General features: G+C 37.9%; 1 protein-coding gene across 1 annotated transcript in view; it reads left to right on the plus strand.

Annotated features, from left to right (window-relative positions):
• Window positions 1–16,497, plus strand: part of GNAI1 (G protein subunit alpha i1) — a 40,411-nt gene extending 23,914 nt beyond the window's left edge. Inside the window, exons 2-9 of the mRNA XM_019543635.1 lie at window positions 3,262–3,304; window positions 3,383–3,524; window positions 6,154–6,311; window positions 7,559–7,687; window positions 11,784–11,913; window positions 13,060–13,213; window positions 15,176–15,382; window positions 15,497–16,497. Of these exons, the coding sequence (XP_019399180.1) occupies window positions 3,262–3,304; window positions 3,383–3,524; window positions 6,154–6,311; window positions 7,559–7,687; window positions 11,784–11,913; window positions 13,060–13,213; window positions 15,176–15,366 (947 nt within the window). The 3' untranslated portion in view covers window positions 15,367–15,382; window positions 15,497–16,497. The remainder of the gene's footprint in view (window positions 1–3,261; window positions 3,305–3,382; window positions 3,525–6,153; window positions 6,312–7,558; window positions 7,688–11,783; window positions 11,914–13,059; window positions 13,214–15,175; window positions 15,383–15,496) is intronic.
• The last annotated feature ends 446 nt before the right edge of the window (window positions 16,498–16,943 follow it).

Raw genomic sequence — 16,943 nt, forward strand, 5'->3', positions numbered from 1 at the left:
CATCCAATTTACTCTTGAAGGTGTTCAATGTAGGTGCTTGAACCACCTCCGCTGGCAGACTGTTCCAGACCTCGGGGGCTCGGACAGTAAAGAAATTCTTCCTTATGTCCAGCCTGAAACGGTCTTGCAGGGGTTTGTGAATCTTCCAACTCTTGAACTAAGGGAGTGCTGTTTTCTTAAACATGATACTCTTCATTTTTAGCACATCTACTGCTCTCCATAGCCATCTCAAGCTGCACAGTGAGATTGAGTCTTGTCAGTTTCATTTTCAAGACTCTTATGCACAGTAGTCAAACTGAAAATGAGTTGCTATTGCTTAGACTAATACTAGGAAAGACCAATACTTTTTTCTTTGCTCAAAAGATGAAAATGAAAAGAGTGCTCAAAGGATTAAATGCAATGTCTTGTTCTGTTTGAGCAATATAACTGCCCCTTTGCAAACTCTAATGTTAACCTGCTGCACCTCTAAAAAAAAGTTGCTTAACTTGTTACAGTTTAAAAAATGGGGAAAGGCTCACTAATGTCACATTTTATTTGAATCCAGTGCATCCATGTAGGAGGTTGTATTTGTATCTGTAATATGTAGACAACCCTGACCCTTTCTCTTTATAGGATGGTGTGAAAAATATCTCTTCTCCAGCATGGGACAAGTGAACTGCAGCAGCTTTATTAGACATGCTTGCTAAATGTGGTTACAAAAGGTGAAGAGCTGTCTTAGGGTGTTGGTGCCAATGCTTTCTCAGTACCTGGATTGGTGAAACTTGCCCCCTATGAGATCCTTGGTGATATCAGAGCTTTCCTTCCACCTTTCTTTATCTATCTTACATTTTTTCTGTATAGAAATTGATTCTGTTGTAGATCGGGGATGGCTAACCTGTGGCATGGGTGCCATAAGTGGTGTAGGGTACTTCAGTGTGTGGTGCACAGGAGATTAGGGAGTGGACAGGCAGCACAGCAGCAGATAGGGCTGGATAGAAAAAAAGCTAAGCAGCAAACTGGGCTCCAATTTGGAGGAAGAAGAAAGTACTGCTACAGATCAAGTATGGAGAAGAGGGCTGGCAGCAGAAAGCAGAGCAGAAGATTGGGTAGGGCATTGGAGTGGTGCTTGGAGAGAGTTCTGGACTAGTTTGGTTAACCTGCCCAAAAGGTTGTTTTCCCCCACTGTTGTAAATGATAAAGTTGTCATTGGTACGAGTTTCAGATGACTATATTATTCATAAGTAGTAAAACAAAAGCAATGAGTATAGAAGTCATCTCAGATGAAAATCAAAGAATGTATGTAATATGTGAACATATACCTCTTTAACATTGTGATTAACCAAGTGACTTGAAAATTTTATCAAACAAACCCATCCCCAATCTCCCATAGAAAGGGAAATATACCTTGAGGTGTGTAACACTGCAAAATAATTCTGTACATTTTAGTAACATGTTTGATTTATATAGATCAGTGAGTTTTCACAACTTTTAAAGGACAAAATAGTACGTGGATTGTGAATTTCATGATATCTAAACCAAAAGGTTAATTTAAGTTAGGGTTACCATTAGAGAGGCACCAATACATTGGTCTGATATCGGATTAGTACTGATATGAAGAAAATTGCCTGTCTCAAATATCGGCCCGGTGGGGTGATAATTTGACTGATAAATGTCCATGCTGTGCATAGACCAGAGCTGGCAGCATGGAGAGCTGCCTCCGGCTGGTAAGTCAGAAGGGAAGGGGAGAAGGAAGGGGCATGGGGGGGGGGCAGATGAAGGCCCCCCGTAGTCAGGGAGGGGTCAGGTGTTGCCCAGGAGGGTGGGGTATGGGATGGAGGCTCAGATTGTGGGATGGGAGCAGCTCCTGCCACTGCTTACACCCTGGGGGTGGGGTATTGCAGGGCTGGGAGTGGAGCTGCAGTGAAATTTGGGGTGGCTACAGCATCCTCTCAGTGCTGCTGGAGCCCACTCTGAGCCCAGCCCACAGTGAGAAAAGCCCCGCATAGCACCAGCTCTCTGGCTCCACCCCGCAGCTGCAGCCCTGCCCTGTGCCATGCAGATCCGGGGGCACATATCCGTTCCCCTCCCCCTGCCTCCATCCTCCAGGGTTCAAGCAGTGGCGGGAGCTGGTCCCCCACAAACTGTGCCTCCACCCATAGGGTCCTAGCCCCTACCAAGTTCACTTTAGTTTCTCTGCTACAGCAGAGAAAGCACCCCCAGGGTCCTAGCACCTGCCTTTTTCTATCTGTTCCTCTTGCAGTGGCTTCTGATCACCATGGGGTATAAGACTGCAACTTGTGGAGGGGACTGTGTTGTAGGCAGCAGCCCACTGTGGGGGGGAGGTTCAGGGGGGCACCTGAGAAGCAGAGGGAGCAGGGGGCTGTTGCTTGGAAGTGAGTGATTGACTGTGGGTTTGCAGTGTGGGCAAGGCACTGTGAGTTGGGAATGAGGGGCACTGGCAGGGCCAGGGGTACCTGGGTCAGAAGTGAAGCAGCAAGGCTGGGGTGGGGTGGGGGCTGTGGTTCAGGTGTGAGGAGCAATAGAATGGGCAGGGCCAGGGCACTTGTATATCCCTGCCCCTCAAAATCATATACTACCCCCATCCCTCCACACACGTGTGATGGGTGTCCTCTTTTTTTTGGAACTGGAAATATGGTAGCCCTTTTTAGGTTCTAGATAAAATGAGTAATAGATTAATTGGCTGGGTGTGGTTAGTGCCATAATACTTTCTTTCCCTTCCCCTTTACCCCCCCTCTCATTCATCATATTTATGTATCTCATTTTTCAAAAAGTTTAAAACCCAAGTTAGTACTGGTGATGGTTAAATTACTTAGATATCATAGAAATGACATTTCAGTTCCACAATGTTTAAGAGGTATATTTTGAATATTTGTTAGGAAGAGCACGGGCAACATTACATTGCTGGTAAATGTTGCAGTGATTTTTTTTGTTTGTTTGTGACACGCAGTTTTAAATGCAAAGCTGTGCTTGTAAACTTCATCCTTGTGCAGTTGAAACATAGAGTTTCTAAGGAAACTGTAGGACCATAGTTACAAATAAGAAGTATTTCAGAATTAAATAGAATTTCATGATTTCGACACTTCTAATTAAAGACTTCCTCCTTGGTCTTCGTTAAAAAGATTTCCAATAGCTATCTTAAATTTATTGCGGGAATGTATATACTTTAGAAAGGACTAATGAAATGGGAAACACATTTTTAAACTGGTGGTCTTGAACACGGAAGAAAATAAAGTATTAATTTTTACACTTTTTATTTTACAGGAGCTGGAGAATCAGGGAAAAGCACAATTGTAAAACAAATGAAGTAAGTATCGTTGAAAGGCAGCAGCATAAACAAATTGTTTTCTTTGAAGAGGAGACTCAGTATTTTTTTTCTTCATAGGATTATCCATGAAGCTGGTTATTCAGAAGAAGAATGTAAACAGTACAAAGCTGTTGTCTACAGCAATACCATTCAATCTATTATTGCTATCATTAGAGCAATGGGGCGGTTGAAGATAGACTTTGGTGACTCAACCAGGGCTGTGAGTATTGAAGTACTTAAAAAAAAAAAAAAAGTAGATGTCCAGCTAAGATATGAGTTCTTATCCATTTATACCAGGGTTACATGATTTTTATTTCCTTTTCCTTATCCTCACTCAACCCCCGCCAAAAAATGAATTTAGATTGTCCTGTCCTGATGTATCAGTGTAGAAGAACAAATATGCATGGTCTGCTTGTAGCATCCTATAGAAATGAATAGATCTTTTCTCTTGCAGACATTTTATTTTATACAGTACCATAAATAGTTTTACACTATTTTATACTACACTGTTATATGAAGTAAATTGCAAAAAAAAAAAAAAAAAATTCTGAATGCTTACTTTGAAATGCCTACATTATTTCACTTTACTAGGAGTCAGTCAGTATGTGCAGCATTCATTATCTTACAGTATTTCTTGGCTCAGTAGTTACAGTATGAACTTTCTTGCAGAAAAGATAGAGGAAAGGGAGAAATTTGTGCAGTGTATTGAAAGACATGAGCGAAGTATTTGGGCAGGTTCTTTATGTAGCTTACTTTCACCCTAACATCAAGGTTATAGTTGTGAATAATATAAGGGTGGTATTGGTAACAAAGAACAAGAAGAAGAAAAGTAGATTTTGGTAAGAAGGAGGCATTAATCCTTGCACTTGATACTGCCTCTTATTTGATTAATCTCAAAAGCACTTTCAGGGAGTGAGGGAGGTTATTTTTCAGTTTTCTAAGACTACAATAAAACTGGTAGCATAAATGATTCTTAGTCCTGTCCTTTACTTAAATAAACCAAGGAATTGTCTATCGTTAATTGCCTTGCATGTGTATAATAAATGAGTTTGAGATCTGGTAATTGTACATATAGTTGGTCAAAGCTGATTTCTGGAACTGGTACCCTCAAGTTCCTTACCTGTATTTTGTTTTGTTTTTATATAATCATAGAAAATGAGGGTTGGAAGGAACCTCAGGTTCATCCAACCCATACTTCCTTTTTAGGTAAGCCAGTCATCACTCTTCTAGTGAGAGGGCTTTTCCTACTATTCTCCTAAACCTCCCTTGCTGCAACTTCAGATCATTGCTCCTTGTTCTGTCATCTGCCACCACTGAGAACTGTCTAGCTCCATCCTCAATCCTGCTCCTTGGTCCTGAAAGTTAAAGATGCAGCTTACTTTGAAGACTCCCCTTCAAAGAACAGGGTTGCGCACTGTCCTGCAAACTGATTTGCAAACTGCCCTGTTTGCTCCTAGAGTCTGCTTTTACATGCTGCTGGGCCTAGACTGGCTCCACCCCCTTATTAGGGTTTTTGCCAGACACAGGCAGCAGTCACCTGGCAGCCTCCCAGCTACTTAGAGCGCTCGCTCAACCACACAGCCCCTAAACAAACACTCAGTAGGCCAAATGCACAGGCAGCCCTGCCTCTGGTACCTTCCCAGAGCAGGTTCTGGTGCCTGGCCCTTGTTCTTCTCCTTCCTCCTTTTATTCCCACTGAATTGCTTGCGAACAGCCCTGTTTGCTGCCCATACTGCAGAAAAGAAGAAGTAGAACTATCAGGGTTCTGCAATTATTTACGCAACTTATACATGTTCTTTTGATGTTAATGCTCTGAATTCCTACTATGACCACACTTAAAATAATGTTCTGATATTTGATTTGTATCCCTGTGAAATAATAGGTCATGTAACATTCAACATCTATGAATCTGTTACTAGCATTTGTGTCCTTTGCTCCAAGCAGTCTTGTCTCCAAAGTGTCCTTCCTCTTCTTTCATCAAAGATACAAGTCTGTTATCCTACAGGAGATCAGTTGCCCTTTGCTTATATTACCTCCTTTATTATTTGTTAATATCCACCACTGCTTGATTCAAATCATTCAAGAAAATTCATTTTTCACAACAACCTAAAAGCATCTAAGCTTTTAAATACAATTTGTTTATTTAACAAATGTGCTTTCTTGCTCACCCATTTTCTTGGTCTACCTGACCTATGTTCAATCTTTTAGGAGGGATTTTTCACCTTTCTGTTTACTGGTAAGTGTTTAGATTAGTGATTGATGCTAAAACCCCCCCCACATGTTCTTGTGGATCACACTTGAGTATGAGTTAAGCCTATCCATATAGAATTTTCCAGTGAGGATTGTGTTGTTTTAAATAAAGGCAAAATCTGTATGTCACTTTCATTTAGATTTAAAAGACCCATATTTGAGTTTTTGACAAACAAGCAGTTTGTCTTGGCAAACACAAGAAAGAAAATAGAAGTGCAATTAATGCTTGTCATGTTGGAGGACACAACTTCTAGACTGTCATTCAAACAAATCTGAAAATTAAGGCATTGTTCTGTATAAGAAAGGTCAAAGCAGTGCAAGTGTAAGGTAAAAAGTCTTTGGGGGATTTGGCATAAAATTCCTCAGATTCTATCACACATTTAAATTAATGTCTGCCTGTGGCCACAGAGATGGAAGTAAATTTACTTACATTATTAGTCACACACAAATCAAGGGGTCTTTTTGCATCTCTAACTGTTTCTTTAGGATTAGTCAAATTGACTCATTTTCTTAAGCTCGATTATTTTTTTGTGTGCGTGGTGGTGTAAGGTTTATTCTTAACCTAGTTTTTTTTCTGCATTTCCCCCCTCCCCCCACAGGATGATGCTCGTCAGCTCTTTGTTTTAGCAGGAGCAGCAGAAGAAGGATTTATGACAGCAGAACTTGCAGGAGTTATCAAGAGACTGTGGAAAGATAGTGGCGTTCAAGCTTGTTTCAGCAGATCTAGAGAATACCAACTTAATGACTCTGCTGCATAGTAAGTAACCAAGGTTTTGTCCTGTAAAGTGGCATTTTATGAATTTTACCTAAATTTTAAAACAAGGCATTTTTTTCCCCCCTAGTCAACACAGAGGAAAAAGATCCTCATTTTAAATTTGTATACAGAGCAAGCTGGGGGAGGGGGCAGGAAGCTGCTGCAGTTCTGTCTTTATCCCTGAGCATAGAGAGTACAGTACTCTGACTTTGGCCCTGAGCACAGAGTACCAGGAAACTGTCCCCTGCCTGGCCGGTCAGCAGTGCTGCTGCTGCTGCATAGCTTGGCAGAGGCTGTGCTTCAATGTACTATGTTTTGTGACCTGGTAGGGAACAGAACCCAAGTGGCATCTGACAGTAAGGGGGACAGAGACTGTTGGGATGGCAACAATCGTCTTTAAGTATTTGTCAAGAAATAAATTATTTCAGTCAAACTTAGCCATATACATGTATATTCCATTAAAGTATATGATATAGCGATGCTGAAAATTTTCAGATGTCCGGTTTTTATTTGTCTGTTTTGAATCTGGTGGACTGCTTGAATTTTTCTGGGTTCTTCAAGCCATGGAACAAGCTGAGCTCAATGTAGCAGATATCTTGAGTTTTTATACAAAGCATGTTCGTGGTACCATGTCCTGAAAATCACTATTTTTATGTATCATTTTTCTTATCAAAACCATTTATCTCTCTGGCTGTAGTATTTTAGGTAACTCATTCAGTTTCATGCAATTTCATAGTACTGTTTAACTCCCCTGTATATATCTCTGAGTTTGATAGCTTCTGTTAATAAAGGAAAATGTTCTTTTTTTAATTTGATTCTTTTTTAAAGTAAGCAAATAAAAACTCACATTTGCCTTATATATAAGTGCTGGAGTTACTGGCATGTATGTTAAAAAAATTAAAAATGTTTTGTATTTAGGATTTCTGAACAGAAGGAAAGCTGGGTTGACAAGAGTACCCCAAGATAATTCATCTAGTAAATGAGCAGTTACAAAGCACTTGCATTTTTTTGAATATGTATAGCTTTGTCAAAGACTTAGCACACTTGTTAAAAAATAATGGGTTAAGTAATCTCTAAAATGCTTGTGTTGCTTTTTGATTTGCAGTCTTATCTCAAAGTTTACCATGTCTGTGTGTCTATGAAAATTTGTGTGAGGATTTTAAATGTGTCAGTTTAATCGCAAACAAAATACCTTTATCTGTCTGAGCCTTATTTTCAATAACTGAAAGCAATATTTCATTTATTTTCAGTTACTTAAATGATTTGGACAGGATAGCACAAACTAGTTATATACCAACTCAACAGGATGTTCTCAGGACTAGAGTGAAAACTACAGGAATAGTGGAAACTCACTTTACCTTCAAAGATCTTCATTTTAAGTGAGTGTTCATATTAAATATATACCCCCATAACTTTGGTATGTGTAACAAATTTTAAATATAGATTGACTGTGCAGTTTATTAGTAAGCTAATATTGTGACTAACTACTTGTACTTTTGCAGAGTTATTTCCAAACATTTGATTCTATTTTTCGGCAGAAGGGCAGGGCCGGGTGTCAGCTTAAAGATTAACTTGTTCAGAAAGGCATATGCTTTTGTAGGCAACACCCTATGTCATAAAATGCTGTGACACTGTGCTACAACTATAGGACATGTCATAGAATCTGATACAGTAGGCAGTTGCCTGCCAAAGCTTACGATTTTCTGAACAAGTTAATTTTTAAGGTAACACCCTAGCCTGTCTTCTGCCAGACTTCAGATGCAACTAACAGCCAGCTACCCTTTTTATTAAAAGAAAAGTTGAGATTACTTTTTTAAAAGTAAGGTATGCATGCCTTCCATTTTCTTTAATACTAGCTTTGGTGCAAGTGACTATAATATTCCAATCTTTCCATGCCCAATAAAATTGTGTAACAAAAATAAGCTGTTTTGAATTTCAGACTGTTTTATCTAATTCTTCAGCAAAATCCAAAATGGAATGAAAAATTTAAATCTTGGTTCAAGTTGAGATATGATGATTAACTGTTCTATACTATAAAATTGTAATCTAAGATGTAAGTATTCTAAATCAGTTTACAAACAAGTCTGTTTCTGTAGCACTTGGTCTGCTCTGAATGTATTATCATTGTACTAGTTTATGAATAATTTTCTGACTTAAAGTATAATGATCCTAAAATGTTGAGAACTCTGTTGTAATGGAAATATAAGTTTTTGAGGGTTCAGGAAAACTTAAAAGAGCAGATGTCTCTAAGAGCAAGTTTAAGATTCTCCCACTCCTTCAAGTTTGGAAACTAAACGCATTGAATTTTCTCTATACCACTTAGCAAACTGATGTGGGGACAGAGGGGTGAGAGAGACTTTTTTGTTTTTAATATTTGTATAATAAGGCTTTTTTAAAAATGGCCAGTGTAATGTTATATTCCAGGTGCTGAACATGAAATTCTTGTTAGCAACAAGAAAGCAAGAAAGACCATGTCACTGAATATTGAAGCCCCTTTCCCCATGCCCTTCACATAAGACCATATGTCCATCTTCCTCATTGCAGAGGGCACCCTTTGGCCCAGTGTGACAAATTGGTCCATGCCTTTGTTGCAAGGTGAAGTGTCCAGGTTCAGATGTGGCATGTGACCAAACCAGGAAGTAGGATTTGGAGTGGGAGGGAAATACGGTAACATGCAGGTGAAACTTTCTTTTGTGATAGAGTGTTTGTGTTTAACACGTTTTTCCTTTCAAAGTAAATAAGTAATTTTATAACTTGGTAGATTTATCCCTTTTATATTTGAAGCTCATTTTGATGAGAGTAGGAAAAGAGACCCAGTTTGTGCTTGTGAAGTCCCCAAGACATACATTATTCACGAGTCTGTAGCATTTTTACACATCTCCAAAAGCATGTAAAGACTTCCCAGAAAGCACTTTTAAAGGGATTTCCTCAACCAACCAAATGATTCTCCCTCTTCCCCTGCATCTAGTAAAGAAGGTCAAATGGGCAGGAGGGAGGAGAGACCAGAAGGCATTAAAGTCTAGATGTTTTGATTGGTGTAATGACTTGTCGAGGGCAATTATGAGCCCGTGGATCGTGAGAGTGTTTGAACTGTAATTAGAGATTTTTTTTTTCTGTACTCTGTAAAAAATGAGTAAGATAGTGTGTCCCATTGTGAATTGACTAATAGTAGATTCACACGAGTGTTAACTGAGTCCATACGTTCAAGTTGGTGGGGAGTCGCATGTGGTCCTGCAAAAGGGCATTGGTTGATGCATTAGCCAGAAAAGATTCTAGTTTCCGATTTTCTTACACTTAACTTGCTTTAAAATAGTACTACAGAGGAGCAGGTACTTAGGTGTTTGTAATATTTCATATGCAGAGATCATTTTCCTTGATGTTTTCAAGAGTTATTTCTAGCTCTTCATCAAGAGAGAATGTTCTGAACTTTTTGGATGCTTATACTCAAGAGCTAATCAAATTGAAGTATGGCAGGAGGCATGTGGGATCCAGCATCGGATCCAATCATACTGGTGAAGGGAGAGCCCCAACTTGGGTTCTCCCTGCACTGGCAAGTAGCAGGCTTGTCCACTTCAGAAGCTCATGGTGCAACCTGCAGCTGGCAGCCCCATCAGCTGACAGGGCTCCCAGCCACAGGGGCATAGCTTACTACATGCACATACGAAAGCTGGATAGAAAGCAGCTATAAAGTTGTTATACATTTTCCAGCTCTAACTTTAAAACTGGATGGAATTTTTTTATAGCATGATAATTAATTTGTGTGTGTAGGCAGTTCAGATTCACTGCACAGTTAACCAGTTAGTTGTGTAACAGATATGACATGTAGAGGGGGACTGAAAATAATAGTTAACAAGGAAGTTGCAAAGAGTCAAGGGGTCTTTCTTTCACTCCTCCTCACCCCCTTTTTTTGCCCCTCTATTTTTTTTTTTTTTTTTTTTTTTTTTTTTTTTAAGGATGTAGCATGGTCTTATAAGACCATCTGGGGACATGAGATTGGCCAGTTCAGGACCCGCTTTTCAAATTTGAGATGCTTCCTTTTCTAGGAAGTTAAACCCACCCTTACAGTAGTACTGAAACTTCAGTGCTTTCATCCAGCTCCATCAGTGGGCAATCAGCTACATAGAAATCCTGGGGTAAACGCTTCAGATATTCCTTGGACTGTTTTCCATAGAGGACAAGCTTAGACCCTTGTGGACTTTCACTGATGTTCAGATCCCTTGTCCTGGCTTCTCCTAGACCAGAAGAGTTGCAATCTCTGTTGTTGTTTATACCCCACAGCTGGATGCAGATATTTTCCCCAGTTAGTCTCTACATTTGTTGTAGGGACAGTTTCGGGGTGCCTTTTGAACTGCTAAATTTGTCAAGTGTTTGTTAACATTCCAAAATCAGAGCCAGCTTCAGATTTGACTTTTGGGTGTCCACCTGTACAATCTGTATATATGAAGGACTTGATCCAAAGATCATTTTGAACTGCCTAGTGCTTCTGGCTATTTTAACTTTTGAATGTATTCATCTGTCTTTGCATCATTCTGTATTTTTGCCTTGGTTTGATATTTCAGGATATAAGGGTAAAATACCGCATCTATAGCAGTTTGTGACCATTGCTTCTAGTTACCCTGATGGGCACCCTGGTAAATATCGTATTCCTTATTTCCTGCTGTCTCCCTCCCCGCCCACCCGATGAGTTTGTAGACGGCCACAAGATCACCTTCTCTTGCAGAGGCTGAAGAGATTTGGGTCCCTCAGTCGGTCCTTGTAGAGTTTTTCCTGTAGTCCTTTAACCAGACAGGTGGCCCTCCTCTGAACCCTTTCCAGGTTATCTACACCCTTCTTGAAGTGCAGCACCCAAAACTGGATGCAGTACTCCAGCTGCAGCCTGACCAATGCCTTATAGAGGGGAAGTATCACTTCCTTAGACCTGTTTGTGATGCACCTACTTATGCAAAAAAGAGCACAGTTAGCTTTACTTATTGCTTCATCACGGTGGTGACTCGTGTTCATTTTGAAGTCAACTACAACTCCAAGATCCCTCTCCACTGTTGTGCTAGATGCATATCCCTAAATCATAGTGTAACAAAGCAGATGGCTTTTGTTGTCTTGTTAGATAAATATTATATTCACCTAAGTAAAAAAAAAAAACTGAAGAACTCTTCATTCAGGTAACACACTTAGTAAAGCTAAGTTCTTCTGCATATTTTGCCACTTTGTGACGGGTGAAGAGAAATCTGGTGCAAGTTTACTTGTAAATTAAGTTGGAAATTGATTTGCTCTAGTTTTGCAATGTGTAATGTAAAATAGCATCTTAAAGAATTTTGAGGGTTTATTTGAAGTAGTTTACTAGGATGTCACTCAAAGTTTTAGTAATTTTACCCTTACCTGTAACTGGTTGTTTTTACTAATGCAATCTAATCTCTAGAATTTCATTAGAAGGATTCAGTAGACTGGAATTCAGTAAATCTTCTTTCTGTTTTTCAGAATGTTTGATGTGGGAGGCCAGAGATCAGAGCGAAAGAAATGGATTCATTGCTTCGAGGGTGTTACAGCAATAATCTTTTGTGTGGCACTTAGTGATTATGACTTGGTCCTAGCTGAAGATGAGGAAATGGTAAATTGACTATAGTTTTGAAGGAAAAAACTGTCAGAAAAGTGAAAACTAAATGAGTTTGAAAGAAAAGTTAAGCATCTTAATGTGTAAATCTAATGTTTTTTCCATAAATATATACTGCATTTTCTCTCATACAACCCACCCCCAAATAAGATTTGCACCTTGCTTTTGGGAAGGCAGAATGGAGAGAGATTTTTTTTTTACAGAATGCTGGCTTCATGGAGCAAGGGCAGAGCCTAATTTTTAGTTTACTTGCACCCTTTTTTCTGTGCAACTAAAAGCTGAGACCCTAGCTACTGGTGAAGACTGGTTTCCATGGGTGCTCTGATTTTGAAAAGGGCTTAAGAGTCTCTAGGGCTTCGAAATGGGAAAGAGAAGAGACCAGGAACAACTTGCAGACAGTAAAGAGAAAGGTTAGCCCTAAGAGCTTTTAGTTTGATTAGTGGAACATCAAGACTATGAAAAAGGAGAGCAAATTTGATATAGGTATGTTGAAATATGGTAACAACAACAACCTGAAAAATAACTTTTACTCCATTTTCATATCAAAATTAGTGTTTTATATAAGCTTTGGAGTAGAAGTGGGTTGCTTCTATTCTGGACGGAAAATCAATTTTTCTGCTTATATTGTGCACCCCAGTTTTGGAGGACAGATTTTGGGGGGGAAAGGTGCCTATAGTATGTGAGTAAGTGTGGTAGTCATCCACTTTGAATGGGTGGTAGAAATAGTAGATAATAGATGTGCCATATTTGATTTCCAGCTTCTCTAAGAGCAGTTGTACAGTAATCAGTTTTCAGTTAAATGTCATTGAATTCTATTTAATAAAGATTTTTCTTAATATTTGCAACTGTGTACAGAAAAGAAACTAAGTTTTACAATTATTAACTGTTATGCACAACTACACTTATAACATGATGAAGATGAAATGGAAGAGGAGATAATTTGTGATAACCCCACCAAAAGCATGGTTCCTGTAGTTTCTTGTCCACTGAAGTTTGTGTCCACAATTTCACACATCACTCGGAGCAGGTTCCACGATTCGATATGCAAAACCATTGGTCTGATGTAATATATTAGTGGTTTGACTCTTGCTAAATCAAATATTTCTTTATTTCACTAACAGAAGAGTATCCTTTAAATTACAGAATCGGATGCATGAGAGCATGAAATTGTTTGACAGTATCTGCAATAATAAGTGGTTCACAGATACATCCATTATTCTTTTCCTAAACAAGAAGGATCTCTTTGAAGAAAAAATCAAAAGGAGTCCTCTCACTATTTGCTACCCTGAATATGCAGGTATTCTATTACTTGATGGGTTTTTTGTTTGTTTGGTTGGGTTTTTTTTTACAGAAGTAGCTTTTTATTCCTTATGATGCTGGAGCCAGTAAAAAAAACGCATCTCTATGTGGAGGTCCAAAGTTGTTCAGTTAAGAGGGCCCGTTTTATGTATATGTATGGGGCCATTTACTTACTTACTTATTTATTTATTTGATTTTTTTTGTTGTTTTTTTGTTTTTTTTTATACATATATACAGTAAAAGCTGTGTTAACCAGCATTTAAGTAACTAGTACACAATATTAACTCGAATTTCTGGCCAGCCAGCCACATACGGGGTGGGGGAGGCAAAGCTTTCATGCAACAGGGAAAGCTTGCTGCCACTCACCACCCTGTGCTGCCACTGCTCCATGTGCCCCTGCCCCTCCCTGCTCCGTGTCAGTATATTAAAGTATGGGCTAAATTATGGTTTTGCTCCCATAAGCTTTCTAGAGCTGTCAATATGAGTAAAGCAAAGAGGATTTAATGCTACAGTTGCTCATTGTGGACTAGGAGTGCTTCTGATAGACAGTACTTGTTATCTCTTGACTACTGCCATTAACAGTGTGAAAAGTCACAGTTCATTCTAAAAATACTCCAAGGTATAGTTAACTTCAGCTGAAAGATAGAAAAGTTTCCCCCTTATTTATTCCTAAATTTGGCAATGTCATTATCTTTGAAGCAATAAGTAGATATATTGTAAAGTGTTGTTTAGCTGGGATGCTTTAATTGATAACATTAACCAAGCATTAAAATATTTAATTGGAATCAAAAAAACCTTTGTAATAATACTGGAAAAAATTATATTAACAATATATTGAAAATGGATGACTAAACCACTTTTTTAAATAGATACAAGGTTTGGATGCATTTTCAAAAAGTCGCACATATTTAACTCAAGGGAGGTTGAACCTAATAGGAGGGTTTTGAGGTGTAAGATAAATGTCTGTGTGAGGGTTTCTATACAAGTAAAAAAAGTGTGTAAATACACAAAAAAAGGTTTGTTTATTTGGAAGGAAGGAGTAATTTTATTCAGTAGAATGCTGCTAGCAAAATTTAATAGTAATTTTAACATTCATTCAACTTTAATTGCCCAGCCATTTTTTCCTTCAGATAAAGTTGGATTGAGGTTTTAGACTTGTGGATTTACCCTTCAGCAAAGGCTATATGCTGTAGCTTAAAACAATAGTTGTGATGGAACCATAAACCAGTATAAGATTCTTCATGTTTTAAATAATTCTCCAATGCTTCTTTAAGAATAGCTGATGACTTCATTTCAAGTACACATAAATATAGCATTTGTTGTACTAAATTTATGGAAGGAGTGAGATGAATGGAAATGAATTGATCAGTGAGATTTGTTCTGGTCTCAAATCCTAATTTATTGATGAACATACAAACAATATCAATATTTAAGAAAGGCTTTTAATGCAACACTTAACCTTTAAGCAAGCCCTAACAGTCAATATAATATTCTTACACAAGTGTTCTGATGGATACAATTCAATTGGCCATGCATCTGTCACTGCCCAGGGTTTGGTCATTGTTGTTTCTTTTCCTGTGTGCTGCTCTTCTCCAACTTTTAAGTTTTTTTCCTAGGTTTTTATATATCCTTTTTTTACAGTTCTCTTCCGTATGTTTCACAGGTCATAAAAACCCACCAGTCATCTTTTCACAGTGGTCATTTGCCTGCCAGGCTGGCTGTATCCTACAGTCTTGGACTGTTAAACCACATCCTCTTTTAACTTTTTGATGACATGAATTATATAAAAAGGGCACGGTGACTCATTGGCCCTTACGTTCAGTTAGTGCACTAGTTATGTCAAGATAAAAAATGATGTTGCTTATGCTAAGCATTTTGCTAAAGTGGCTTTCAGGTCTATACAATATTGCTGCTTCATTTTAAATACCTTATTATGGATACCTTTTTTCCTTCCATGCAGGATCAAATACTTACGAAGAAGCTGCTGCATATATTCAGTGTCAATTTGAAGATCTGAACAAGAGAAAAGATACAAAGGAAATTTACACTCATTTCACATGTGCCACAGATACCAAGAATGTGCAGTTTGTTTTTGATGCTGTAACTGATGTCATCATAAAAAATAACCTTAAAGACTGCGGCCTGTTTTAGGAATTTCCACTCAATGGTAATTGGTGTTCCTTTAGCAGAATCCAAAACAGGCTCTACAGTATTTTGTATCAGTGCTATAAAGCATTGGTAAATAGACATCAGAACCTAATTCTCCTAATCTTATTTTTAGGTCTGAAGAATGGCTGACTTCACACAATTCTAATGTGATGGGTTTCAAGGTGAAAGAATCCAACCAGCTTGTGCTGAATGATAGACCAGTACTGTATTTGCCTGTTTTCACAGCTTTATTTATGTCTGTCTTGTAAATTTAAGTAATTTAGGTAACACTGAAAGGTCTCTTGACTATATGGATACCTGTAGGAATGTTATTTGTATAAACATTGAACATAGCTCTGTGTCCTGTAAGTCCATGTTTTATGAGAATGCTCTGACAAGGGACATATATTTTTGCCTTTTGTTTATTTAAACGTCTTGTAAAAAACAATTTTTCTTTTTTCTTTTAAATATGCATGCTGCCTTACTTTTTGGTAGATTTTGCAAAACTAAAAGATGAGGCTTTTTGATAGTCTAAAAGATTCTTATACTTGTTTAGATTTGAAGGGACATTGTCAATTCACATTTGTTCTTTAATCTTTTTTGAGAAAGAACTTGTTTTAAAACAAAAAAAGGACATAGGTTTCCTTGATTCTTTTTACCTGTCAGTGGAAGCAACTCATAGTAAAACAATTTATAATCTGATAATACAAATATTGCATTGGGATGTTAATGCAAAGGGGTTGTTTTCTGCTTGCCTCAGCAGAGCTAGAATCTGGATTTTCTTGTGTTGCAATTTTGTAGTAACAGAATATAGTTTTACATATTGGAGAACCACTAAAATTTGTTCTTTAAAAAAATAAAAAAACAGACTAATTGAATCATATACTGAATTTTTCTATTACAAATTATATAGCTGTTAATTAAATCAGCGTCTGGGATATCATAGTATGATAGTTTGCAAATGTTATCTTTTTAATAGTCACTACTGTGTAACTTTTTTAACATGACAATGTTCCTTTAAATGTTATTTCATATAATTTCCTTTTAGTTTAATTAAACTTTTGCTGTAATGATTTACTGTATTACACCTGCATTGTGCATTATCTTTATGGGTGGGGGTTTTTTTATACATTTTAAGATGGGGAAAAATAATTTGTAAATAAGTTCTTGGATGGTTGTCCTTATCTTTCTTTTTTATCATCAAAGAAATGTGAACATAGGTTTAAAAATATTGCTTTGTATAACAGTGGGAACACTCCTTGTAGCTATTGTGCACCAGAATTCTTTATCCATGTGAGAAGAAAAAATGATTTTGCATCTGTTACTAGTTTTCCATGTTTTCTTAGGCAAATGAGTTTGGAAGTGTTTTGTTTAAATGTAACATTTTAATCCATTATGCTATTTTTGATAGTGTCTCTTTTTCATTTAGGGCTGTCAGATTGCCCCAGTAATTCTTGTCTGAGATCTCTCTCATTTTTTTGGCAGGTTCTGTTACTTGTTATGGAATTTATGTCATACCCGTAAATGGGTCGAGTGGATGAGTTATTTAAAGTAGACACGCAGATCTTTGAGGCAAGCTT

Source organism: Crocodylus porosus, unplaced genomic scaffold (genome assembly GCF_001723895.1).
Source record: "Crocodylus porosus isolate Cpor-Errol unplaced genomic scaffold, CroPor_comp1, whole genome shotgun sequence".
In the NCBI taxonomy this organism is placed as follows: domain Eukaryota; kingdom Metazoa; phylum Chordata; order Crocodylia; family Crocodylidae; genus Crocodylus; species Crocodylus porosus.